Below are 27410 nucleotides of genomic sequence, written 5' to 3'. Positions count from 1 at the left end.
CTAAAGATGAAACTAGTAATCCACGGTATCCTAGAGCTAAATACAATTGATGTAGGGCTAGTTACGTTTTGTGATACACATAAAAATGGCACCAATAACATGAAAAGGTACTTGTTGTAGTGCAAAAAATTTTCTAAGAAGGCATTAGATCCTACTCAAAAGATTCTTTGTTTTCAAGATGTGATAAAAGATGATGGGAAAGGGATAGGTAGTTCACTTTCTGTTGTGTTTTTTGATATTGATCTTTGTAGATAAACCATTGCTAGAATAATTATTGTGGATGAATTGCCTTTTTTGCATGTTGAGGAGGAAAATTTTCGTTATTATATGAGTTGTTTGCATCCCAAGTTTTCAATTTCTTGAAGGATCACAATTGCTAGGGATTGTTAGAAGCTTTATTTGAATGAAAAAATTAAGTTGAAGTCTGTTTATAATCAACCAAATCAAAATATTTGTTTGGCAATTGATTGATGGTCATCTGTGCAAAATTTGAATTATCTTTGTCTTACTGTTCATTACATTTATGCTAATTGAAAATTATAAAAAAGAATCCTAAATTTTTGTACTATCAAGAATCACAAAGAAAAAACAATTAGTAGAAAGATTGAGAGATGTTTGTTGGGATGAAAAATATCAGAATTTTTCTATAACTGTTGATAATACTAGTTTAAATGATGTTGCTATTTCTTATTTGAAAAGTAGAATGGATGATTGTGAATGATGGGTTGAGAAAAATGCATGATTTAATTTAAAAAATTAGAAATGTAGTTAGGCATGTGCGTTCATCACCAGGTCGTACGAAGAGGTTTAAGGCTATGACAAAGGAAGCTAGAATTTAAAACAAAGGCACTGTGCATTTAGATGTTTCTACGAAATGAGATTCTATCTTTTTAATGCTTAAAAGTGCTTTGAAGTTTCAAAAGGCATTTAAACGATTGGAAGAGAGAGAGAGAGATTCAGAACACATTATGATGGCTGGTGGAATCCCTAAGTTTGAGGATTGTGAGAATGCAAGATATTTTGTCAAATTTTTAAAAATATTTTATGATGTAACCAACAAAATTTCTGGTTCAAAATTTGTTACATCTTTTCAACATTTTAATGATTTTTATAAAATATTGTCTACACTTAAGCATTGCATGGAAAGCTTAGATCTGGTACTTTTCGTCATGGCTGAGAAAATGAAGATCAAATATGATAAGTATTGGAGAAATATAAAAAATACAAGTATGATGATTTTTATTGCAGTGGTTCTTGTTCCTACGTATAAGTTTCAGTTGATCTAGTGGAGTTTTGAGAAGTTGTATGAAAAAGAAGATGTTGATTTCTTGACTTCAAAGATGAAGGAGACCATTTTCAAGGTGTTTGATAGTTATAGACTTTTTGGTGAAATTGATAACTATCAAAGATCTACTCGTCAAGATGCTCCTGAAATTGGTACATAAGAGCTTAATGCAAATGAAACTTCTTTTGCTATGGAATTTGAGAAGAAAATACTATTCAATAAGAGTGTTAACAAAATGAGGTGAATTTATATTTTATGGAGGCCTTAGAGAAGAGTGTCGTGCAATTTGACATCTTAAACTGATGGAAAGTAAATTCCACTAAATATCCAATTCTTAAACAGATTGCAAAAGATGTCTTAGTCATGTCGATTTTTAGAGTAGCTTTAGAATCGATATTTAGTACTGGAGGAAGAGTGTTGAATAATTATAGGAGGTCTCTAATTCCGATTACAGTTGAGACATTAATTTGTACATAAAATTGGCTCCGAAATTCTCCAAAACTTATTTTTTAGGAGCTCATTGAGGATTTGGAGAAGTTGGAATTAGGTATGGTCAAACGTCAATTGATAATTTTTAATCTAGTTTTTATTTATAAATATTATTTTTTATGATTTTTCTTTGTTTTATATGTTTTGTAAAAGTTGCACCCACTCCTAATCCTAATAAAAAAATTCTGATGTTGAGTCTAATTAAGTACATCTTATCATGGTATGAATTATTTTTTTTATATTAGAATGTATAACTAAATTAGAATATTTTTCTATTGGTGCTATATTATTATTATTATTATTATAATTATTATTATTATGTAACTGTCTTTCGATTTCAGATTGATTTGTTTAAAGAAGTTTCGTTGTTTTATTGGAGAGAACACCAAAATGTGGCTATTTGTTGCTGAAATTTTATTTTTATTTTTTCTTGTGTTGAATGTTGACTATTGAATATTTTAACTTCTATATGATCATATTTTAATTTTTTTTGTCGTTAAATTTCATCGGATCAAGACTTTTGTTAATTGTGTATTTGTGTTCTATAAATTTTATTGTTATGACTTTGTGAAATAGTATGGCATAATTTTGTTTGAATTGATTGAAAAAATTGAACAAACTAAACCAAACAAAACTAATTTTAATTAGTTTGGTTTGATTCGAATGATTTCGATAAAAAATTGAACCAAATCAAATCACAATTTAATTAAACGATTCGATTGGATAACTTTTTTTAAAAAAACCGAACCAAACTGCACTGCAAATACCTCTACCTAACTCATTAGGGGAAGGCTTAGTTTGGTAAAACTTTTACTTTTTAAAAGTAGCTTATAAAAGCTAGTTTTTAAAAAATAGCTTTTTAAAAGGTATAGCATTCATGTTTGGTAAATTAAATTAAAAATGACTTTCAATAAACACAAGTAGCAACAATTATGTTTAGTAAAATAGTTTTAAAATTTAAAATTACTATAAAACACATAAATTTAAGTGTTAAATTTAAAATTAGTTAATATAGGAGGTTATATTAGATTTTTAAAATTTGAAAAGTACAAGCTAACTTTGAAAAGCTCCACCCTAAGAAGCAGAGACACTTTGTTGAGTTAATGTGTCCGCGTGTCACATTTCGAACATGACACTTATCGACATTCGTCCAACATGCATGTCTGTTGTGTCCAACCATGTCTTAATAAAAATAAAAAATTCTTCTCCGGACACGCTTGGACACACCTAAATACCATCATGTGTCAGCGTGTCCAATCTTATTCTTAACATGTATTTTTAAAATAAATTTAAAAATAGTATATATTTTATTTATTAAAACAAAAAATACTTTAAATACTTTATATAATTAAAATAAAATATTAAAAATAATTAAAAAATTAATTTATGTTTTAATATCAATAAAATATCAAATATCATTACGATTTATTTAAAAAATACTTTATATTTTATATGTATGTGTTCCCGTGTCTTATAAAATTATAAAATTCGCGTGTCGATGTGTTCCGTGTCATGTCGTGTCTGGTGTCCATGTCAGTGTCCATGCATCATATATAAGCTCCACCTTAGTTGTTTTTAAAAGTATCCCGATCTTTTAAAAACTGCAAGTACAAACACTTAGTCTTTTTTATTTACTAAACACAAAATGAAGAGTTTGTGCTTTTAAAAAGCATAAACACCTATCTAAAAAATTTTACTAAACCAAGCCCAAATCTCTAGTTATCATTATCAAATATGAAGAGCCCAGAGATGAAGAGATTAATATCTGTTTTTTTTTTTTTAACGGATTTGGCCCAGAGAAGCGGCCTGCCCGGACGGAGAACCCAATCCGTATGAGAAATCGACCCACTCGTTACAGCAATCCAGAATCCCAAAACCAATTACAAGCATTCGAACAAACTCCCTCAATTTCTCTTATTCGGGGAGTATGGGCTCAATGAAGGCCCAAAAAAAAAAGTAAAAAGAAAATGACTGAAAGCTACTTTCGTGATTGGACGATTGAAGATGGACAGATGGTAGAGTGCGGGCCCCACCCCCACTGAGTCCGTCTCCGTGCCTCCAAGTGAAATCAAGCACTTGAGGCTGCTATTGCTTCCGACGAACAAAGCAGAGAGAGCTATTTTGATAGTTAAGGTGATGGGTGCGTTGCCTTTGCAACTTGCAACAAGAATCGAGTGCTGCCATGGCCATCACCATATAAAAGGAACAAACGGCAATAATAATGACTCCCAAAGATTCCCAGAGAAGAATCCTGTGAGGAGCGTGGAGTGTATTCCTCCGCGGCCAAAGAGAATAATATTAGTTCGGCACGGTGAGAGCCAAGGGAACGTGGACGAGAGCGTGTACGCGAGGGTAGCTGATCCCAAGATTGGACTCACGAGCAAAGGCAAGGCTCAATCGGAGGAATGCGGCCGCCGCATCAACGACATCATCCAGAAAGACGGTGACCACAACTGGCAACTCTACTTCTACGTCTCACCTTATCGGAGGACCCTTGAAACCCTCCAGAGCCTCGCTCGCCCCTTCCCACGCCACAGAATCGCTGGCTTCAGAGAAGAGCCACGCCTCCGAGAACAAGATTTTGGCAATTTCCAGAACAGAGAGAAGATGAGAGTGGAGAAAGCAATGCGCCAGCTCTATGGTCGTTTCTTTTACCGCTTCCCTAATGGAGAATCTGCTGCAGATGTGTATGATAGAATCACGGGATTCAGAGAAACCCTTAGAGCAGATATTAACATAGGGCGCTTTCAGCCACCTGCGGAACGCCACGTGGACATGAGCTTGGTCATCGTTTCCCACGGTCTAACCATTCGAGTATTTCTTATGAGGTGGTTCAAGTGGACCGTTGCCCAGTTCGAAGGCCTCCATAATTTGAACAATGGTAATATGCTTGTCATGGAAAGAGGTTATGGTGGAAGGTAATTCAAACCCTTATAATTCTCATGTATATTGTCATAAAGTATGTATACAAATTAAATACACATGCAGGTATAGCTTACTGATGCATCACGATGAGGAAGAGCTAAGACGATTTGGATTGACAGATGAGATGCTCATTGATCAGGAGTGGTAATTAACCATCATTTTATTGTCCTTAATTTGCTATTTGTGTATGTTAATTATATTCATGTGTGTGATGAAGGCATAAATATGCAAGGCCTGCTGATCTCAATTACGATTGTCCAATGGTGAATTCCTTCTTTCCCCATCTCAACGCAGAAGAAACATGCAACACTGGTGAGCAACTAAGTAGATAAAAAGTCATTGATAAGTTGGAGATGCGGGGTATCGATCCCCGTACCTCTCGCATGCTAAGCGAGCGCTCTACCATCTGAGCTACATCCCCTTTCGATGATGTCAATGTTCACTTAATTGTAAAGTATGAGGCACAGTAAATACAACTTAAACAAGGTCTATTAAATCATGTTATTCTTGTAAACTTACTTTATTATAATAATATTTCAGGTTTGCACGCACTAATATTAGTTGAATCTCACTTAATCACTTATTTAGCTTATGATATACACTATGCATGGCATAATTTCATAGATTTAGTATCTCTTTCTTCTCAAAAATAAAATAAAAAAAGCTGCAACATTACCGAAAGAAACGTCATTACATCAGGCATTTTCAAATTTCAAACATGTATTGCTGATGGCAACTTCCTCAATCTTGTATAAGATAGGTGTTCAGCATCTCTCTCTGTTTTTTTTTTCGGATGTGGTGTTCAGTGTCTCTCCTTTCTCCCCTCTTTTCCGTCTTAGGTCTAAAGTGTTCATTCCCTCTGTTTCCTATTTTGCATATCCATTGGGCTAAGCACAAAGCCTGTTTAATATACCTACTCTTCGTTGCTTTCTTGATGAAATAAACACTTAGATTAAGCCCAAGGAAACGGACCCATACATAGTACTACCATTTGCTATTTTGGAATGTTCTCTATTTGGGTAATGTTAATCGTGTAAACATAGATCTTCGTTTAGAGCTAGTGATATTATGCCTTTTCAGGCCCAGTGATTCAGTTTGTTACCTCGGACCAAGTACAGCAACATAATAATGAAAAATTCTATACTACTTAATACCAAAAAAACAAAAAAAAATTCACTACTACTTTCGTACTATAAGTAATAGAGACTAGAGAGATCAAAGTAAAAGTGACGTTTAGACGAATGTATGAGGAAAAATTCATGAACTTATGTAGTAGAAAGAACATGGTTATTTACTTGCACTGATTCCACGATTATATTGTATGCACTACCGAATGGGTATCTGAACGCTTAAATGTTAATCTATTACAGAAATGTATAAGGAAAACAATATAATACGAAATTGCATATTATGGATGCATTTTCACTCAAACATGCAAGAGAATAAAAATGTAAAATTATTCAGTATTATTTGTCTTGGAGCATGTGAGATGTGACTAAAAGATTTGAAATCCTAAGGAATACAAAAGTAAATGATATAAAGGACAAAAGCATAACTATATAATGATTACATAGACAAATAGGTTTTTTTAAAAAAATTATCTTCAAAAACTGTTATTACATTGATATTTAAAATTTGTAAAAAATATATATGTAATTAATCTATATATTTTATTTTAATAAAATTTAAAATTTTAATATAACAAAATTTGTTGTTTTTATTTAGATAAATAAATTTTCAAAAATATGACAAAATAAGTAAATAATCTATATATTTTATTTTTATAAAATTTAAAATTTTAATATAATAAAATCTTTTTAAAGACAAAAACATCTTCTTCAAAATTCTTTAAGGATTTATTCCTGTATATGCTCCTGTGTAATTAAATTTAAGTGTATTATTGTATGCAAGGAATAGAATAGGTGGATGTGTATTGATCAGAGTGGTGCAAGGAAAGAGCAGACATGGCACATGGCAGCATGACCCACACTATTCTGACATGTGTCTCTGTTCGTTAATAGTACCCTTGTCTTCATCTCTCTCTTCTGCTTAGCCCTACAAATCCAATTCTTAGTTTCTTAAACCATACATGCTAACTACTCCGCTTCACCAAGACACAAACCATAATACATACTGCTCTTTACATTACAACTACTTGCGCTGTTATAAAAATACACATGAATTGATATGTGTATGATTAGAGCGCATAAATAAATAAATGAAGAAGATTAATAAATTAAACAAGCAAAGGGCTAAGGGACAAGCGGATATATATTATGGTACCATATTCGTTACATACAAGAGGCTGCTCTATTCTCTAGCTCTTTATACAAATAAAGATTCCACTTAACTTTCACGGGCTTTATTGCATAAATTAAACGTGCGGACACAAAAACTGTTCTGCATATTCAGCTTTGTAGCTATAACCAACCCTCCTTTTCTTTTCACACTCACTCTACTTTGTAGTTTGTACACACTTTATATTCTATTCCCGTACATAAAACCATTTATTATTTGTGAAGAAAACAGAAAAAATATAGGGAAATTTTCAATAATTAAAATTATCAAAATACTAGTATTTCTGGCATGTTTGAAAATTTTTCAAAAATACAAATACTTACTTTCATAACTAATTATTAAAAGGAAACTAATTTTCACAGGAGAGATATGTTAAAGGACGAGTTAGGTTAGGTAGGTATTGAATGCAAGATAGCAAAAATAAAGAATAGGCATTATTACCCACTTGTATTTATTTAGCCATAGCCATATCAAATGTCAGGAGTGCACGTCTTGGTCGATTTATTTGACATAGTGTTCTGTGCTAGTGAGAGTGCCTATGCCCTATATATGCCTAAGTAATGTGTTACTGAAAGGGATAGAAATGGTCATAGCCTTATAGGAACTACTAGCTTCTAGCTAGTACTTTATATTATATTTTGTGTTACTTATATATAGGAAAGTAGTACTACTCTTTGGGTTGGTACTTGCTAGCTATTTTTTACTTCATGACATTTCGTGCACCTGTCCCTCCTTTTCCTGAAAACGTTTTACTCAATAGTATCTTAAACCCTCATGTCATATTCTTAATTAGTGCGGTTGCTCCATAATAAACAACCGCTCTCTTACACACAATTTTGCAACACTATGGAATAGGTCCTCTACAATGATTACTGTTTATTAATATAGCCCAGCTGAATATCTATCTAAAAATAATAATTTAGATTTAGTCAAATGATGCAATAATTTTTAACTATTATTTTTATACAAAAATATCTTTATATGAGTTAATTATCTTAATACATATACTAGCTAAGTTTGGATTTTAAAATTCGATCATGTATATTTTCAAGTTAATTTTTTTTACTCAAAATGTAATATATACCACTTTATGCATATAGTAGTAGTTGAAGGGGGTCCAAATTAGAAATGCATGCATATTCAATGTGGTTCACTAGCAGTCAGAAAACGTGCTCTCACATGTAAATTCTAAGAGGATTAATGGAAAGCGAATAATAATGATGTAAGGCAAAGAACCAATTGGCATATGCAGTGTAAAATAAGTGCAAGTTGCGTTGAATGTGCCTAATTGATATGTCATATATAGCCATTTTGCTTGGCCTTGCATTGTCTATTGTGAATGTCATGAGGCTCAAAAAATCTGACAAGCTTGGTTGTATTATATATATATATAATCATATTAGTTATATACTAAAATCAATCACAAAAATTAGTTATTAGAATAAAATATATATAAAAAATAAGTTAAAGTATATATATATTTGTGATGATTTTAGTTATTGATTTTGATGTGCAGATAATATTTTATATATACACGGAATTTTACCATCTCCAGCTTAATTATCGCCAACACAATAACACATAATACAGCTTGTGATTTCCCTAACTCTTCAACCTAATGGCAGACAGCTTCTGAACCTTAGACTCAAGGTTTTGTCACTAATACCCAACAAATCCTGCTTTTTACCTTAAAAATAACGGCCTAATTGACTTGGCATTTAACACAAGCAAGTGGAGAATAATTAAAATGACTATAATATGATACTTTGGTCCTTATTTGAGCAAAGTCATCATGTAGTTGGATTTAGCTGGCCTAGTGACCTGTTATTAGTGTTAACTATATATTAACAACGTCCCAATATGCTACTTATTATTAATTTGATTGAAAATTATCATACTTAATTTGACAAATATTTCATCGAATTGTTAGAATCAAATCAAAAGACTTCACACAATTAATATAAGACACATAATTATGGTTTTTCTTCTCATGCCATACATATATATATAGACATCATATATGGCCTTACATACAACTCGTTGAACATGTATGAAACAAGTACTTGCTTTTCTCGACCAATACAACTAAAAGGTTGAGTAATGTGTATATCATTGAGGTCCACCCGATTGTGCCGCCCCCAATTTATCAGCTATCAAATCAAACTAAAGCCCCATATTCTTTTCTATTTTCTAATGATAAAATGGAAGAAAAAAGCCCCAAGTTCATTTATTTAGACTATAGTATTAGTATATCTCTCTTTAACAAATTAAGGTGACGTGCCTTAATTTCAGCAATGCTGGTAGTTTTCCTCCCTAATAATGGTCTTTAACTTACAGGTTATGATAGGTAATTAATGACTTTTTTAAATAATATGAATAATCACTAATTAAATAAAAATACACTATACTTTTAAATTATTTATTTAAATTTTAATATTAAAATAATTATTTATACACATCTAATAAAATGAATATTCAATATATCTATTATTCACATTATTTAATATTTTTATTATTTACTTATTCTTTTCTTTAACTTTATTATTATGGGATGTGGGCGAGGGCGACAGAGTGAGACCCATGACCCCAAAGGTATAACAATTTTGTTTTATTTTATAAGCCCGTTTATAATATCTTTAGACACTTAAGGGGAAAATTAAAAAGATTAAAAAAGAAAATGTAGAGAAATCATGGGATCCACCCATAATCCCAAGGAATTAAATTCACTTATTTCACAAGCTAGCATATTATAAATATATAATTAGGAAAGCAAGTCCTTGGGTTTAGGAAGTGGAAGGTGATGTAGCAATTAACAAAGAATGAGACAAAAGGAAAGATGGTGGCGAATGGGTGGGGGGGCTACACATAAATAATATCGGGGAATTAGTGATGGAAGGATATGAATAATTTGAATGGGATGTGGACCATTAGTGTCTTGGCGGCATCAGACACCATTGTCAGAGCAGATTGGCAGCGGTGGTGGGTGGTGCCATGCATCCACTGCCATTTGCCACCCCCCACCCTTGTGTTTCTCTATGGATGCACCATGTGTCACATTTCATACTACTCACTCTTAGTGGGACTCGTATTATCTAAACACATTATTTTTTTATATGATGTACAATCAGGTATAGTATAATGATTAAGTATTTTATATGCGTAAATCATTTTTATAGTATGATTTTTTCATTTTTTAAATATTTCTTTATTTATTTTTTAAGAGAGTGATAGTTTAGGAAAAAAACATTCTATAGCCAAATCGTTTTTCTAATCATACTATTTATTAAATGATCCGGTCATTATAATTTTTCTTACGGTATCTTTTTTAGTTGGAAAAAATTTGGAACCAAACTTGCAGAGAACTAAAATTAGTCAAAATGTTCTATTTCTAATTTTATTTAATGAGATGAATAATAATATTTAATTATAGAAAAATATAGGTAACCAACAAAATTTTTGAACAATATATGAACAATGTGAATTAATAGGATTAAAAGAGTAAATTAATCTTAAATTTAATTAATAACATTAAATTAGGATGTAGTGTATTTTTAGTTGATTAGTGGTTATTTATGTTGTTTAAAATAGTCATTATTTACCTAACACTCCCCTTTAATTATCATTTTTTCACGGGTCTTATTTTCTTTTTACTGTAATATTTATTGTATATAAAAAACATTGATTACCTATATTAAATAGCATATTATAATAATTCTGTTGCAGTCGCTATTCCCACGTACCAGATACAGGTTTTTATTTTTTTTTTCAAATGAATCATTAGTAAATTGGAGTTTATGATGAGGAATTTTTTTTTGAAAAGGACAAGTTGATGGAAGAGGATTGAATCTTGTTAGTTGGAAGGTACTGGTTACTCCAAAAAAAAAATGGAAATTTGGGGATTAGAGATCCTTATTGTGTAAATATTGTTCTTCTTGGGAAGTTAGTTTGGACTTTTTTCCAACAGCCAAACAAGCTATGGGTCCAATTGTTGGATGCCAAATACCGATCATCTCTATATGACTGTTTTAGTTATCCTAAGAACAATGACTCTCCTATTTGGAGGTGTCTTTGCAAGGCTTGGGAAGTGTTGAAGGATGAGTTTGCTTGGTGTATTGGAGATTTGAACCAAATTTTTTTGTTTTCTAGCTAGAGGAGAGAAGGACAGTTATCTAATGAGATGGATTATATTCACATTTCTGATTCGAATTTTCGGATACAGGATATTTGGTTGGTTGGTAGGTGGTATTTGGATACTCTTTATTCTCCTTTATCCCAAAATCTGAAAGGTAATATTCTCTCTTACAATCCAGATGAACAAGCAGGTCCGAAAGTGGGTTGGTATTGGCGTGGGTCTGCTGCCAAAGTCTATGACTCACGCAATGGTTACTTGTGGTTGTATAAGCAGCTATTTAGTTGGGAGGAGCGGGAGAATTGGCTTTGGTTTTGGCGTCAACTTGTTCCGGAAAAGCATAAGTTTTTGGCTTGGTTGTGTCTTAAGGAGGCTCTTCCTACTGCAAATTTTCGCTTTAGAAGAGGGATGTCGTCATCGGATAGGTGTTCAAAATGTCTTTCTAGCCAGGAATCGGTTTTACATTGTATTTGGGATTGTCCAAAAGCTCAGCTTGTCTGGCATAGGTTGGATATTTCTTGTCATCCTTTGGATTTGAAGAACTGGTTCTTGTATCATAGCAGAGAGCATCCGTTCAAGTTCTTTTCGGGACTTTGGTGGATATGGCGAGTAAGGAATAATGACATCTTTAATCCTCATGAAACTTGGCCTCCGAAAAAAGTGATTTGTCTGGCATTAACTTTAGAAAAGGAGCTTAGGAATATTTTTGAATTACAACGTATGTTCCTTCCCTCTACTCTAAATGGTTTTTGGAATCCTCATCCATTGGTACTTTTAAGATTAATTGTGATGCTAGTTATTTTGGTTCGGGTGATAGTGTTAGTTTTGCTTGTGTTATTAGAGATTGTAATGGGAGTTGGCAAATGGGGTGTTTGGGAATGATTGAGAGTAATAATATTCTTCAAGGAGAATTGTTTGCCATTTGGAGAGGATATCTCTTAGTTTGGGATGTGGGTCAACGAAATGTTATTTGTGAGACGGATTGTGTGGAAGCATTTAATCTTGTTACTCAAGATGGTTTTGGGTTTATTGATCAATTGGTGCTCAAAATAAGAGATATCATGCATTGGAATTGGCATGTTGACTTTCGTTTGATTATGAGAGATGCAAACACAGTCGCAGATACTATGGCAAAGATGACGATGAAGTTACAACTTTCACATGTGAAGCTTCTTTCACCTTGGGAGGAGTTTAAGAATAGTCTTAAATGAGACTGTCCCTCTATTTAAACAATTCCTTGTTTTGTTTGTTTTTTTATTTATTTAATTTATTTCAACCACAAAAAAATAGCATATTATAAGTAATTTATATTATTATTAAATAAATAAACATAATTTATATTTATGATATTTAATTTACATTATAATAACAAAAATATATTCTTTAGTTATTATGTAATATCCATATATTTTTACACATAATTTCTATAATTAACGTATTTTTATAATTAACATTATTTAATTTTAAATTATATTTTATTACATATTTTAAATTATTTCACATGTGAATTAATAAATTATTATTTTAAATTATTTTAATCTTTCGTTTTTAAAGACATCATATATCTAAATTTTTGTATAATATTTTAAATCATCGTCTTCGATAATTTAAAAATTTGTTTTATATTTTTTAAGGTGAAATGATTTATTCTGATTTTTTTAATCAAACATGTTTTCAATTTTACTATAATTGAATTTAAAAAAAGAATATCAAATATTTAAATTAATTTATTCAATTAATAAATTTATTTATAATATTTATAATTTTGTATTAATAACATCTATAATAATTTTGTGTTCATAATATTTATAATTTTATACATATAATGTCTATAATTAATAAATTTTTATAATTAATATTATTAAAATTTTTTAATTTAACATTCATACTTTTATACGTATAATATCTATAATTTTAAACGCATAATATTTATAATCAATGTATTGGGACTAATTTATTATTATTTATTATTTTATTTTATAAGTCACAAATCAGTAATTTTAGATATTTTTAATTTTTAATAAATAGAGATCGATCAAATTTAAGATGTTTTTATTTTTCATAAAATATTTTGAGGTGATTTGAGTTTTTTTTAGAATTAAAAATATAAGAATTTAAAATTTTTATTTGCAAAAAATTAAAAATTATAAAATTATAAATGTAATAATAAAGGAGAATTTTATGGATTTGATTCACATTACATTTAGAATTGGCTTTTGGTATAATTAAATGAAAAAAGATGTTATAAAAAAATTAATTGTATCAATTAATTTAGAAGAGTCATTCACACTCTTTTATAAATGTAAATGTTATTAATCATATATCTTTATTTATTATCTATAATGTTTTGACTACGACATAGTATTAGATAGATAAATAAAAAATTTATTTAAGAATTAGTAATTGATTAATGAATAGTTACATATATGAGATATGATTCGAATCTTCCACAATCCAAATTGGTTATTGATTCAATCGGTATAATTCGATTATAATTCGATTATAATGAAACATAATTTCACTATTTAGAACATTGTCATTCATTCTACAAATCATTTATAAAAGAACTCCTCAAATTTCACATGAGACATATTTTTTGAATTCTGAAATATAAATTACTCATATTAACTTGCATAAGAATATCCTTTGCACATACTAACATTATGTGTTCTTAATTGTTTAGGTATTGTTTTTGTGTGAACAACCTGTACGTAACCTCGGTTACTATAGGAGTTGATGCTGAGCTTTGTCCTTCAGCGCCGAGCTATAAATTAGGATGGTCCGAGCTTCTCGTCCAGAAGGATGTCACATCACCAAGAGTACGAGTAAAGGAGGAGTGTACCTGCAAAAGGTACTCCGATGCTTAAACTAGTACTGAGAATTCAGTGTGTTCCTATTGAGGATAAAACATCATACCTTTATAGGTGAAGTAAGATAGGTCAGTTAATTCTTTATCTGAATTGATGAGCAGTTATTAGGTTTAATAAGTAATAAATACCTGGACAGACAGTTTTATTCCAGGATGTAGTCTGTTAAGTCCGATTATAACATATAACCACCGAGTTATGACACAAATTACCGAGTTATGGTGTATAATGCCGAATTAAGGCATTGAATTTGTAACGGCCGGATCATATACCTCATCCTTCGAAGTATGTTTCATCCACCAGAAAAAAAAACTGAGTAACTATCGCTGGACGAACATGATTACACAGGAAAGAATAGATACTACTCTAATCTATTTTGGTACAAATGATAAGGGAGTCTCCATTTCAATCGTAGAAGAAAATTATGGTTAAATTAATTGTAATTTGTTGTTTAAAAGCTTCTCATGGATGGATGAAATCATTAATTTATAAGAGAGTGAAATCTCACTCCAATCCCTAACAATTTTTGTAAATGACGATTCGCACTCTAAAAAAAATCAAAATACCATCTCTACCCCCATTCACTCATTTTGTTAGATATTCTAACTTATTTGTTAAATTTTCTGTCAAATGGTAATGACAAAATTTTAACTGTATTGTTAGTTGTATACGTGTCGATGTACAATTTTGTTAGGGCACATAGTCCCCTGTTGAGTAAGCAAAACGATTGCATTTTGCCCACTCTCAAAACGTGTTTCACTTCTCTACCCTCATATGAAGAGGATTTTCCAATCATCTCCTTCGTTCACAGCAACAATTACACAAAATCCTAAGGACACACTAGGCGCTAACAAAAATCACCATGAAGGAGCACTTGACGGAGGACCAACAGCGACTTGATGGTGCAGTGATTAACAATTGACAGTGGGGTGACATCATCTTGACTGAAGTAAGTAATCTCTCTTTGCTCTGTTTTTAAAATCATCCAAATTGGTAGTGTGATCCTCTATTGTGGTCTCACAAAAAACTTTCCTAATACATGTTTCGATCAATTAAGAACTTGCATTTTGGTTTAGCATTGGCATATCTTCATAGCAGACACTACTTTGACATTGGCATATCTCCATTGTAAAAGAATTTCTACTTCTGAATTCTTAACATGCTTGTGATTCTCATCAAAGGAATTCGAGAAATCAACTTTCGGTTGGTGGTGTTGTCGCTGCCTCGGTGCCGTTGAAGAAACTGACAGAGACATGAACCTAGGGCTCACCTCCCAAACCTTAAGCCGGCGGTGGTAAGAAGGGGTCGGCAGCGATGGAAGAGGAGGAGGGGCAAATGCATCTAGAACGATAGTAGAACCTTTGATTATTGCAGAATTTGGAGTTCTACAAAATTATGTAGTTCTTGTGCTTGGATCTAGAAAAAATCCTAGAATGGGTAGTGTTCAGATTAGAGTAAATGAAAACGATAAAAATGGAGACTTTGAGGAAGAAAGAAGCTTGCGTGGATCGAAAGCATAAATTTTGAGTGAAAGAGAAAGCGAAAGACGATGATTATTGAAGTAGCTAGCTATTGGAGTAGGCAAAACTGAGATTGATTTAGGAATGGATAAAACACATCCGTATTAATGACTCAACAAGGGTTATGTGTCCTAACAAAGTTGTATAGTAAGCTACAATAATAAGCTATGTTTATGCCTGCATGCTGTAATGTCCCGTCCAGTAAAATACCTTGTTTAAGTCAGGGTATTTCTACTAGAAAGAACATTACGTAATTTTTTTTGGTATTTTCTTAAAAATTGAAACGCGATATCGAACTAAAGGCTCAATATTAAATAGTTATTAAGAAAAACAAGTTAATAATGCCTTACTTTTGGTACGATCATGACGTACTGAAAGTTGGGTCGTTACACATGTTCTCCTTGCTACTAAGCTATGTTGTTCCTTATTATTTTAAATGCTAATTATTAATTAATATAGTAAAAACATACAATAATTTTTTTAGATATTATTTTAATTTTATACTCACTTATATTTAAATTAATTATATTTTTTATTATTCATAATTATTAATATAAATATAATTAAATATGTATAAATTAAAATATCAAATATTTTTATTAATTACAATATAGTTATTTTTTAATGATTATATGATATTTATTAATATTATTTTTCAATAAATACATATAGTATATAACAATATAATAAATATAAACTAATTAATTAGTTATTAAAATAAAAAATATTTACTTTAAAAATAAAATTAAAAAATTTTTATTAAAAAAATACTAAAATTTTATATACTTATTTTTAATAATAACTAGATTATAATTTATTGATTATAATTTATTAAAATTTAATTACTTTTAAAATATTAATAAAAATATATATTTTAAATTTAAATTTTAAATTTTAAATTATTTATATTTTTTATTTACATATGACTGATACTATTGTTTCAACCAATAATTTATTAATTAAATTAATAAACTAATAAATAAGTATTTGATCGGTTCGATTATCGATTTAGTGTGAGATCTATCATCTATGGGTTTTACTCTTTATAAGATTCTCAAGGGGTATTGTATTTTAGCCGAAGATATTAATGCGGTCACGGGTTTTATTGGTTGTGACACTCAATCCCACAATCAATATCGGCAATGTTTTTGTGCCTCAACAATTTTGAAACATGCTTTAACGCATATGGAAGACATGAGTCATGGACCCCATGCAACCTTAGCATTTATTGTTGTTATTAGTCTTCATTACTACTATATACGCAGTTTTATTTAGCTGCTAATAGGTATTATCAATCACCATTTGCACATGCTGATCTCCCTAGATCTTCCACATTGATCTGTTCTTTTCCGAAAAAAGCACAAATCCTAAATCAGTCTTTGTTATGTATTTATTAAAATAAAAAGATTAAAATTTTTTATTAATAATAATGTTAAATAAAAAATGGTACGGCGATCCTAAATGCTAATTCATTGAAAGGACTGCAGCTCTCATGAGATGCATACGATGAATGTCAGAAGGAAATATAGAAAATAGAGAAAGAGAAAGAGAAAAGCATAAAAGTGAAGGCAGAAGATCAGAGCATCTGATACGTTAATGGATGATGCCCCAATAGAGACGGAACAGCAAACACTCACTCATCATCGTATGTATGTATGTATGTCATGATTCTGGAGGCTAATTTTTTTTATATTGGTTAAATATATGTGTAATATATTGTTATTGGAAAATTAGGTGTTTTTTTTATATGGTGTTTTATTTAAATCGGACGGTCCGATTTGTTTGACGAAAAAAATAAAATATAAATCGAAGGGTCCGATTTGTTCGAAGAAAAAATAAAACTCCAAATCGAAGGTCCGATTTGTATTTTTTATTTTTTTATTTGTTAAAATAAAAATCGGACGGTCCGATTTTAACATTAAAAATTTTTTTATTTTTGAAATCACAAATCGGACCGTCCGATTTATGATTATTTGTTTAAAAAACAAAACAATGCAAACAAATCGGTGCTTTCAATTTGTGTCATCCTATACCCAAATAAAACACCTCTTTCCTCACACCATATTGTCATACACGTTTCTCTCTCCAACGCGAAAAATCAAAAGCTCGATTCTGGAGTAGTCTACCCTATTATCTATATACTAAGCTTCTTTATAATGATTAGTGAATGCACGTTTCGTTAATTTGTATGTCCACGCTTAATTAGCCTTAGGCGTTGGTTGATGTGTTTTGCACTTTTCATATGCATGCGTACGGTAGTGGCCGGTGTGGTAAAGACAGAGTGAATCCAAGGTTGTTTCCAATGTTTGTTTTCCAATGAATTAAATCTTTGCTCATGTCATCATGAACAAAGGTCTAGGTTTTAGGCCCTTTTTCTTGGCCTCATTGAAAGCTGCAATGCTCGGACTGCTTCTGTCCACCGTACCACCACTTCTTTTGAGGTCTACTACTCACTGCTTACTCACTTTATCATCATTTCATTATGAAAAAGTATTAATATATTATCTACTAATTTATTGTTAATAATAATTAATTATTATATTTTAAATACATATATAAAGAAGTCACCAAAAAAATACATATATAAAGAGATATATATAAAAAATATATATAAAAATATTTTTATTAGATACAATTATAAAAAAGACATTTTTATTAGACACATTTACAAAAATACTTCTATTAAACACAATTATAAATAAAAGTTGGTAGAAATTAGTAGAAATACTATTGATAATGTAGTGAGATTATTTTATTATATATTACGATTAACAGTATTCTTTCTCTTTTTATAATTATGTGTACTTTTTAAAATGTTAATATTTTTTATAATGTTAATTTGTCAACTATATTATGCGTAAAAATATTAATTATTAAATTAGTCATCCAAATATAATATATATTAAAATATAAAATATATTAAAAATAAATTAAATAATATATATATTTATATACAATTGATCTTTTATATGTATGTAATATTTTGTTAATTTATTTTGTTTTTTATTTGTGATATTGACACCACAAAAAAAGCCATTTAAGAGACTGAATAAATTTTATTATACTATCATTAAATAAGTTGTATATGTTAAATAAAATTAAACGTTATTCGCTAACGAATAAATATGAACATCAATGTGGCTGAAACGAGATAATTCAATGAATAATCTTCGAATATAAAAAGTGATCTTATTATTATAATTTAACGGTTACAATCTATAATTTAGAGATTAGGTCAAAAGAATATTAGAATTTTTATGATTCATAAAACAATTATTACTAATATTGTTGCACATAACTCAGCCATTATAAAAAAATATAGAATCTCCTCTTTGATAGTTTGAGTACGTAGGAAATAAGAATAACTAAACATCCAAAGAGAAAACTAAACCAAATAAAAAATAGATTAGTAGTTAAAAATAAAAATTTTAAAAAATTACATAAAAAGATTAAGCAAGATCTTTTTATGAACAACTTTAATTTTATTATTGTTGTTTATAATACTGATAATCCACCAAATGTAAGGCACAATCTGTGAGCTTAAAGAACCAATTAACCTCATTTACCAAACATAGACAAGTACTATTGAAGCGGTAAGACATAGGTCTCAATACCAGACGGCGGATTTGGCAATTAAAATATGTATTTATTATTGAAAGCCAAAACCCATGAATAAGACGGCAGTTATAGGCGACATAAATCACATTCTCAATGCTTTTCAAAGTCAATGCTAGCAAATATATAGTATAGTATAGCATAAAGGAATCATTAATAGTTATCTATCTATCTATATTAGATAATTTTGGAACTAATAAGTGATATTATGTGGTGCTCTAAAAAAAGCAAATTTAAGAAAGAAAAGAAAATGTGTCCGATATATTCCATGAGGATTTTGAATTATTAATTGCCTTCATAAAATCAAAGGAAAGCCCATTATTGGGAATTCCGCATGAAATCACACTGCCTTTGAATATATCTATATATCATTATTGTTAGACTAAATTGGCTGGTGGAATGGGGGATAACTGTAAATTAAATATATTTAGTCTATCGGAAAAAAATTAAACTAAATGTATTTAGTCTATAGAAAAAAAATTGATAAATCAATTAAAGACTTGTTTGAGTGAATTTGAAAAAAAAAATTGAGTGATTTTTTAAGAGATTTTTTAGAAAAGTAAAAAAAATTTAATATTTGGATATTTTTGTATAAAAATACCTTTTGTCTATTAATTATATTTAGATATAATAATATAAAAATATTATTTATTATGTTAACATATTTTTTTAAAATAAAAAAATTTAAAAAAATATATAAATTATAGTTTATCAAAAAATATTTTTAAATATTTCTAATTCTTTTATTTTTATTATTAAAATTTTTTTAAACACATTAAAAAAATATGAATTTTTTTAACCATTTAATGATATCCAAACAAATTCTAAATTAGTCTTTCTTTTTGTAATAAATCGATTAAGAATAAAAAAATAATTTTATTGAAAATGTTATATATATGATATCAATCATACTAGGTATACATAAAAAATTAACTACTAAATTAATCACTCGTATAAAATATGAAATATATATTTAAAAATAAATTAAATAATATATTTATATATTTATACATGATGGATTGATTTTTGTGTGTACATAATAATTTGTTATTTTATATATAAATATAATTATTTTACTATGGAGGGTTCAATTTCTATTAAACCTCCAAATATTTAAGTTGTTGAGATGTTGGGTTGAAGAATAAAAGTTGTCCGAAGCTTGATCTATATTTAAACTGACCTCCCTCCCATAAGCATAACCGCTTAATCACTTGCTATCTCTCAGCATTATTGTGTGAAGGGCTCATTCAGTAGATCCGGTGGTATAGCAAGCATGGGATTTCCGGTGGGATACACAGAGCTTCTCTTACCGAAGCTGTTCCTCCAAATACTCTCCCTCCTCTCTTTCCTCAGAAAACTCATCTCCGCTCTCTTCCACTACCTCGGCCTCCAACACTTCTTGGAACCCGACACCATCAACCACCACCCTCTCCACCCCCAATTCCAGTCCGTCTCCGCACTCCTCATCAGGGAAATCCTGCCGGTCGTCAGGTTCCAGGAGGTGGCGGAGCCGGCGGAGGAGAGCTGCGCGGTGTGCTTGTACGAGTTCCAAGGGGACGACGAGATCCGACGCCTCAGAAACTGCCGGCACATATTCCACCGGAGATGCCTTGACCGTTGGATGGGATACGAACAGAGGACGTGCCCGTTGTGCCGGACGCCGCTCATACCGTACGATATGCAACCTTGCTTCAATCAGAGGCTCTGGGATGCTTCTGCCATCCCTGAATTCTCCTAGCTCTTCTTCTTCTTATTCTTCTTTTTTTTCCTTATTTTTCCTAACACTAATTACACTGAGCATCGCAAACACCTTTTCCTTCTTTTTTTTTTTCTTTCTTTTTTTTGTTTTTGTTTTTGTGCGTCAATCAAAAAGCTAAGGATCTAGATTCAGGGAAAGGATAGCTAGGAAGATGTTTTTGTTTACATGCTTGTTGTGTATGCTTGTATATATACAGCATTTCAAACAAAAATGAAAAAGAGAAAAAAAAAAAAAAAGCATCAGACTGTGCTTATATATCTATGTTTTTTCGTCTTATTATTATCTTTTAACAACCGGGATTTGGTTATTACTTATTAGTCTTCGAGTTTTTGAGTTTGGATATCAGGTTTGTAGTTTTTATTTGTTACTTTCAAGAAGTTTTAAGAACGTACATAATGCAACTAATTATGAACGGGGGATTGTGGGAGTGTCAGATTTGTAGATTGGTGCGTTTGAATGAGGTAACTGTGTTTGCAATATGGGACTTACTATGATTTGGATTGATTGGTGATTCCAAATGGATGTTTATTGATGGCACATTCGACAAATTTGGAGTCACGGGAAAATTGAAGAAAGCAATGGCAACCTCTGTATATCATTTGTATGGAGTGGAATAGTAGTCGTAAAGATGGCGTAGAATATTTGGAATGCTTATGGTATTCATATTGGTGCTTCACTTGGTGGGAATAACAAAAGCATAGAACCTAGAGCTGACTGCAACTGCAACCGAAAAAACTTCTCCACCATCTTGCCAGGGAACAAGAAGCTAGCTATTGCCTCCTTATTCCTTTTTCTTAATACTTATTACAACAGATTATACTTAATTCATAGCGTCAAATGACAGGATAAATTATTATTTTTACAATAAGTTATGTTTAGGAGAATTGAGTGTAAAACCATCCTCTTGAGGGTTATTACTTATTAGACTGAGACATTCCTACTAAGGACATGCGGAGTTTCTCTCTTATTATGCATTTGACACTCGAGACGTTAAATCGTGAACGACAAAAGCCTGGGGGTGTTGGTATTTAGCATATTACAATTTTACTAGATTCCCCCGCCCTGCCAATAAGACTGGACTAGGGCCAACTGGGAACTCAATTTCAGCCTGTGGGTAATGCTCTGACCTTAACTATATAGTTTCTAAATTGAGAGTAAAAGTGATAAATCTATGAAGATTTACACTTTAGACAGTGAGACAAATTAGTCTCTGAAAAAACAAAAAAATTACCAATAAATTTTTTCATAATAATAAATATATAAATACATTATCTTCAAATTAACTTATAATTAGGATAAAAGATCTTAATTTAAACTAATTTGTCTATATTTACTATCATAAAAAATTTTATTGATACTTTTTTTTCTTTAAAAATTAATTTGTCTGAAGTATAAATCTTTAAAGATTTATTTGTCACTTTACTATTAAAATAATTAGATTAGAGGTGTAGATTTATAATTAATACCGTAGACCCAGTAAAAAAAAACTTTTATACTCTATTGTAAGTTAAAACTTGTATCTGACAATCTGACTGGACATGCACTTTTATTTAATGAAATTTCCTTGAACAAAAAAAAAAGAAAAGATTGAGAGCACACAACATCGTAAACGAGCTCAGAGTTTACAATAATAAAAAACAAAACAAAGTATACACAAATGGACGGGAAATCCAGAATAAAAAAATGACGCCAAATTATCGAAAATTCACAGTACCGTTGTCTCATATCAGAAGTTTAATGAACAATTTGTAGGGTAGAATCAACATAATAATAACAGTAGCTTCTATATAATGTCCATAACTGTGTACGCGTATCACCTAGGATAACCAGGAGGAGGATATGCTTGTGGAGCAGGAGGATATGCTTGTGGAGGTGGAGGATAGGTCGTTGCAGGGTAGCCAGGTTGTGGATAACCATAGGGTTGTTGTGGTGCATAACCAACAGAAGGAGGGACTTGCTGCTCAATGCGTGACATCTGCTGAGCCGGGGGAACAGCCATCGCGGGTTGGGGTCCAAACTTGCCATCGCGCTTATCCATTTCAATCTTGTGCTGAGTCTGCAATTAAAATTCATTATTATCTGTGATGAACTGTAAACACTTGTGCAACATAATGATAGACTATCTGAATTTACAAACTCACCTGCATGCAAGCACACACCCTACAAAATAAAATGAAATGAAACAAATTTAGTACAATGCCTTATTAATTTCATATTCAGCTAAAGTGCACAGTTAAATTATGACAGAAATGAAGAAGCCTTACGTGCAGTACACATATTCAGCTAAACAAGATAGCAACTGAGAAGCCTCATTAATTTCATCACTTCCCACGATTAAGGCAACAATAGAAAATATGCATGCAATTTGCTGAAGGCAAAACATAAAGCCCTGAACAGAAGAAATAAATGATCTTATATAAGAATATCATAGAAAATAAATAAAATTTTGAGCACACGTGTTTGAGACAGGGAGAGGGCATACAATAATGCAATTATCACATTGTGTAGTTTGAATATTAAATTCATCTTGCAGCAAAAATCGAGTAGAGGCCACCGAGTTGCCAAAGCAGAGGAAAACCTGAGAAAGCAGACGAGTAGTAAGAGTAAGGGAAAAATAATATATAAAATAAACAAATACAAACATACGCAGACATCCATTAAAGTGACTTCCCTTAATGATCTCTGGTATGGAGGGGACTTCCCTTAATTTGTAAAGTTTTAAAAAAGAAATGCAAATACAGCATGGCAAAACTGATTCACTAATCAATGTCAAGATCATAAAAATCTATAGTACCAATTACCTAGGCTGTCATTTTATCTTTACCTACTTTAGGTGGGAAACAGGTGAATTCAGCACCTAAATTAAGCTACAGTTCTTGTCCACAAAAAAAAATCAAATAACTTAAGGGATTATCAAACTATAAAAGGGGGCATGATTTCGAAACATTTTAACTATGAAAACATTTTACAAATCAGATTATGGGAAAGCCAACAATTCGGAGATAGATTTAAAGAAGCATGGAAAGTGGAAACATCAGAATTTCTAATACCATCCTAAATCGGCCTAGTAAAGACATCACAGCGAAACCCCAAACCCACTCAAGGGGAGGCATATTTGGAAATAATTTTGAAAAAAAGGAAGCAAAACATGTAAAAGAAAGTTTTACCTCTGTACAAAGGCAGAATTCAGGGCATCTGCTTTCTCCACACCGACCACTGCAGGGCATGTAACCAGCACAACATGTGTATCTGGAACAAACAAGATAAAACCACGTTACAGCAACAGACTACAGAGCTACATTTTAAGACTCACAAGAACTTACACTATGAATTACCTTGACATGTCATTGTAAAGAGCTCTTTTGCGGAGCAGATATGATACGCATGGAGCACTATAATGAGACAGCAGAAAATTCGCTCAATTAAATAATTACATTTATGCCTCCAAATGTAGGTGTTAAAATTACAATCCAGCTGAAACAACTGAGATAAGTTTTAAGACAAAAAAGGGTGAAATTGAAAGGTCACTGCTAAATGAGAGTAAATATTAAGCAGCAATTACTGAGATGGGTGATGCACTCAAAGCAGGAGTTAGGCTGAACACCTACATGATAAACTACTCTCATATGAATCCTGAGGATGCCTCTACAACAATCATATTAACACTAGCCAGTAGGGTGCCCAATTTTTGTTCTAGTCTTAACCTTTGCATCACATACATTGGTTCTATGCTCAATTGTTCTGGTCCCCATTTAAGGTTGTGAATTATGTTTCAAATTCCAATCAAATACAGGACAAATAATTCAAAAAGAAGAGGACACTTGATTTAAGAAAAGTCATAGATTCCCTTCCTTATGATGAAGGAGACACCTATCTTCTTCATGATAGTCTTTTCTTCTGGTTATATGTGAATACATCGTTATCAACCACTTTCTACCGGACAGAGACAAAGCACCATGAAAAGAGCAGGAGATCACAGTATCCAACTTTCCATGGCATTACAGATAACTTTTCCAATATTAAATCCGGTCCTTAAGACCTACTTTTCCACTTTGGGGGACAGATTCCCGTTGGTGATACAAGGGATAACATACGGGGATAGGATACTTATGCTATAATATTAAAAATAAGGTATAGCCTAGGAAAAGATACGTTGGTTGCCATTCTCTAATATACTAAGAAGTTGAGGCAGCGATTAATTTGTTTAAAGTACTTGGAATTGAACCCTAATTCCATTAATAGTGGTGAAAATATAATAAGCAGAGACAGAAAAGGACAGGTAATAAAGTAATATAGTCAATAGAAGTCAAGGGGTGATTGAAGGACTTACCACCAGAGAGCGAAGCAGCAATCTGGAAATTATTGGAAAGAATGAATGAATTGGTGAATGATGATGCAAATGTTAAGTGAGAGAGAGAGAGTGAGTTAGAGAAGTTACAAGGGGCGTCGGCCTGAATGGTGGACATGAGATCGGTGTGCCAGAAATTACGGTAATTCTGGCGGAGCTGCATCTTCTCAAGTTTCTGTTGAGAACCCATTCTTCCAATGCTTCTGCCTTCTTGTTCAACTCAGCTCAAATCGGAGGATCAAAATTCAAAACCCTAACAAGAAGAAGAATAACGGTAGATCGGGAAAATCTTGGAAGCAGTGTCCAATGCGGGTGCGGAAAATATGGGTAGCGATTACTAAATAGTAATGGACAAAACGGCCAATTGAACAATTGCAGTGAGAAAGGGAGTGGGGGTCCAATCGAAGGAAGGGGGAGATGAGAGACGACTTTGAAGTTTCAACGTTGAACAAATCGAGACTAGATGACGCCTCCCTATTTTTAATTTTTTATGCTTTTGCACAATTCTTGAATTATAACCTAAGTTTTTAGTTACGTGTTTATGGTTTGGATAATATTTTCGAGGAGTTATTCGAATTAGATCTAAAAATTATAGATATAATTGCAGATCGGATCTAAATATTAAAAATATAGATATTAAATTCAATTTGATAATTTTAGTAAGAATCGGATAGAAATTTTAGTCATTTAATTTAATTTAATTTGTGTATAATTTTATATTTAAGTATGGTAGAAAAATAACGAGTGAACACTCTTTCGATTAAATAAGTATTAAGACAAAATATTTTTAGCATGTCCAACTAAAACATACCATAAGTAACAATAAAATATAATGAAAAAACAATTATCAAAAGAGAGCAAATTAAACCAATTTTGATTAGTGTAGTAATTAATTTATTAGTTCACTTAAATAAATATTAAGAGTTATTCTTGACTTGTTAAATCGAAAAATACTGTAAATAATAAAAAATATTAAATTACAAAGAATAAAAAAATTAATTATTATTAAATTTCTAATTTTTATTATTTTTATTATAAAAATATTGCTTAATATGTTTTTTATTTAATACTTTTATTTGAGCGAAATATGTGTATATATATTTTATATAAAAATATTCTAACATTCTTCTTGACCTGGTAAAGAAACTTACAACCCAACACCAGTAAACTAATAGAAAATGTCAATGAATCGGGAGCCGGCGAGGAAAAGAGATGTTTTAACTTTTAAGGGTTAATTATTAATTTATTATTCAAAAGATTCACTGATTTACAAGTAGGTTTTTGAAAAATATTATTAATAAAATAGTGTTTGATTTAAAATTGTAACAAAAATAATTAATAATTATTATATTTTTTATAAGTAATAAAAAAAATTTTAAAATAAAATTAAATGTTTAGTCTTTTTTTAAATGTGGTAATTCATAATAATTTTTTTTTAAATTTACTTGATATAAAATTATTAAAAATTTTAAAGATAAAAAAATTTGTTTTTTTAATAATAATTGTAAAGTTTGCATTAAAATTTGATTTTTAAATTTTTTTAAAATATGTTTAATATCTATTTTTTTATCGTGTTTTTAAATTTTTTGAGAACCTATTTATTATTAGTATTTTTTGAGATTTTTTGTGAGTGATATAAATTTTCAAATATCATTTTAATAGTTTACTTTAATTTTTAATGTCAAAGAGGACTTGTTATACTCTAACTTGATAATATCATTGTATGTTATTTTTAAATTATTTTTAATAAAAATTATTATAAAAAAGTAAAATAATAAAATATAAGATAATTTGAAAAATTAATTAAAAAACGACCTCAATGTTATAACTAAGCGACAAAATTGGTTTCCTTTAACTTTTAATGAACCGTGTGAGCATGTGGTCAGTCTTATTTAGGATCGCAAACGGGATTAAATTTGCGGGATAGATTTGCATAACTTGTTAAAATAATAAGTAGCGTTAGAAAATTGGGACTATCATACATTAAGGGTTTGTTTGGATGTTGAAAAGAAAATGGAAGAAAAGAAAATAAGAGAAAAGAAAATAGGAGGAAAGAAAATGGAAAGAAAAGTTAAGTTATTTGTGTGTTGTTTGGATGAATAGAAAATAGATGGAAAGAAAATAGAGAGAAAATTTTCTTTTGTTTGGATGGAAAGAAAAGTGAGAAAAAAGAAA

General features: G+C 30.6%; 3 protein-coding genes and 1 non-coding gene across 4 annotated transcripts; 2 read left to right on the top strand and 2 right to left on the bottom strand.

Annotated features, from left to right (window-relative positions):
* Positions 1-3341: 3341 nt before the first annotated feature.
* Positions 3342-5254, top strand: LOC112749674 (phosphoglycerate mutase-like protein AT74H). The gene is made up of 3 exons (XM_025798004.3): positions 3342-4692; positions 4763-4843; positions 4917-5254. The coding sequence occupies exons 1-3, from the start codon at positions 3911-3913 to the stop codon at positions 5029-5031; spliced, it is 978 nt and encodes a 325-aa protein (XP_025653789.1). The 5' UTR covers positions 3342-3910; the 3' UTR covers positions 5032-5254.
* TRNAA-AGC (transfer RNA alanine (anticodon AGC)) lies at positions 5048-5120 on the bottom strand. Its single transcript has one exon. It is a non-coding gene; the product is annotated as a tRNA-Ala (tRNA).
* Positions 5255-20267: 15013 nt separating the features above from the next.
* On the top strand, positions 20268-21161 carry LOC112749673 (brassinosteroid-responsive RING protein 1). Its single transcript, XM_025798003.3, has one exon. It carries the CDS (start codon positions 20402-20404, stop codon positions 20864-20866), a length of 465 nt encoding a protein of 154 aa, XP_025653788.1. The 5' UTR covers positions 20268-20401; the 3' UTR covers positions 20867-21161.
* Positions 21162-22401: 1240 nt separating this feature from the next.
* On the bottom strand, positions 22402-25799 carry LOC112749672 (uncharacterized). The gene is made up of 8 exons (XM_025798002.3): positions 25326-25799; positions 25218-25239; positions 24223-24279; positions 24055-24136; positions 23370-23465; positions 23152-23276; positions 23029-23047; positions 22402-22943 (listed from the first exon to the last, which is right to left on the bottom strand). The coding sequence occupies exons 1-8, from the start codon at positions 25423-25425 to the stop codon at positions 22701-22703; spliced, it is 744 nt and encodes a 247-aa protein (XP_025653787.1). The 5' UTR covers positions 25426-25799; the 3' UTR covers positions 22402-22700.
* Between the last annotated feature and the right edge of the window lie 1611 nt (positions 25800-27410).

This window comes from Arachis hypogaea, chromosome 15, assembly GCF_003086295.3.
Source record: "Arachis hypogaea cultivar Tifrunner chromosome 15, arahy.Tifrunner.gnm2.J5K5, whole genome shotgun sequence".
Classification (NCBI taxonomy): domain Eukaryota; kingdom Viridiplantae; phylum Streptophyta; class Magnoliopsida; order Fabales; family Fabaceae; genus Arachis; species Arachis hypogaea.
Note: the sequence above shows the minus strand (reverse complement) of the source record. Positions and strands in the feature narration are given on the sequence as shown.

What these genes read in the sequence shown, in the direction of transcription:
- LOC112749674 (XM_025798004.3), top strand. Translation starts at nt 3,911, where the DNA reads ATGGGTGCGTTGCCTTTGCAACTTGCAACAAGAATCGAGTGCTGCCAT. An exon ending in GAAAGAGGTTATGGTGGAAG is followed by an intron (nt 4,693 to 4,762) that starts GTAATTCAAACC and finishes ATACACATGCAG; the next exon opens with GTATAGCTTACTGATGCATC. An exon ending in ATGCTCATTGATCAGGAGTG is followed by an intron (nt 4,844 to 4,916) that starts GTAATTAACCAT and finishes TGTGTGATGAAG; the next exon opens with GCATAAATATGCAAGGCCTG.
- LOC112749672 (XM_025798002.3), bottom strand. Translation starts at nt 25,425, where the DNA reads ATGGGTTCTCAACAGAAACTTGAGAAGATGCAGCTCCGCCAGAATTAC. An exon ending in TGCTGCTTCGCTCTCTGGTG is followed by an intron (nt 24,280 to 25,217) that starts GTAAGTCCTTCA and finishes GTCTCATTATAG; the next exon opens with TGCTCCATGCGTATCATATC. An exon ending in AATTCTGCCTTTGTACAGAG is followed by an intron (nt 23,466 to 24,054) that starts GTAAAACTTTCT and finishes CTGCTTTCTCAG; the next exon opens with GTTTTCCTCTGCTTTGGCAA.
- LOC112749673 (XM_025798003.3), top strand. Translation starts at nt 20,402, where the DNA reads ATGGGATTTCCGGTGGGATACACAGAGCTTCTCTTACCGAAGCTGTTC.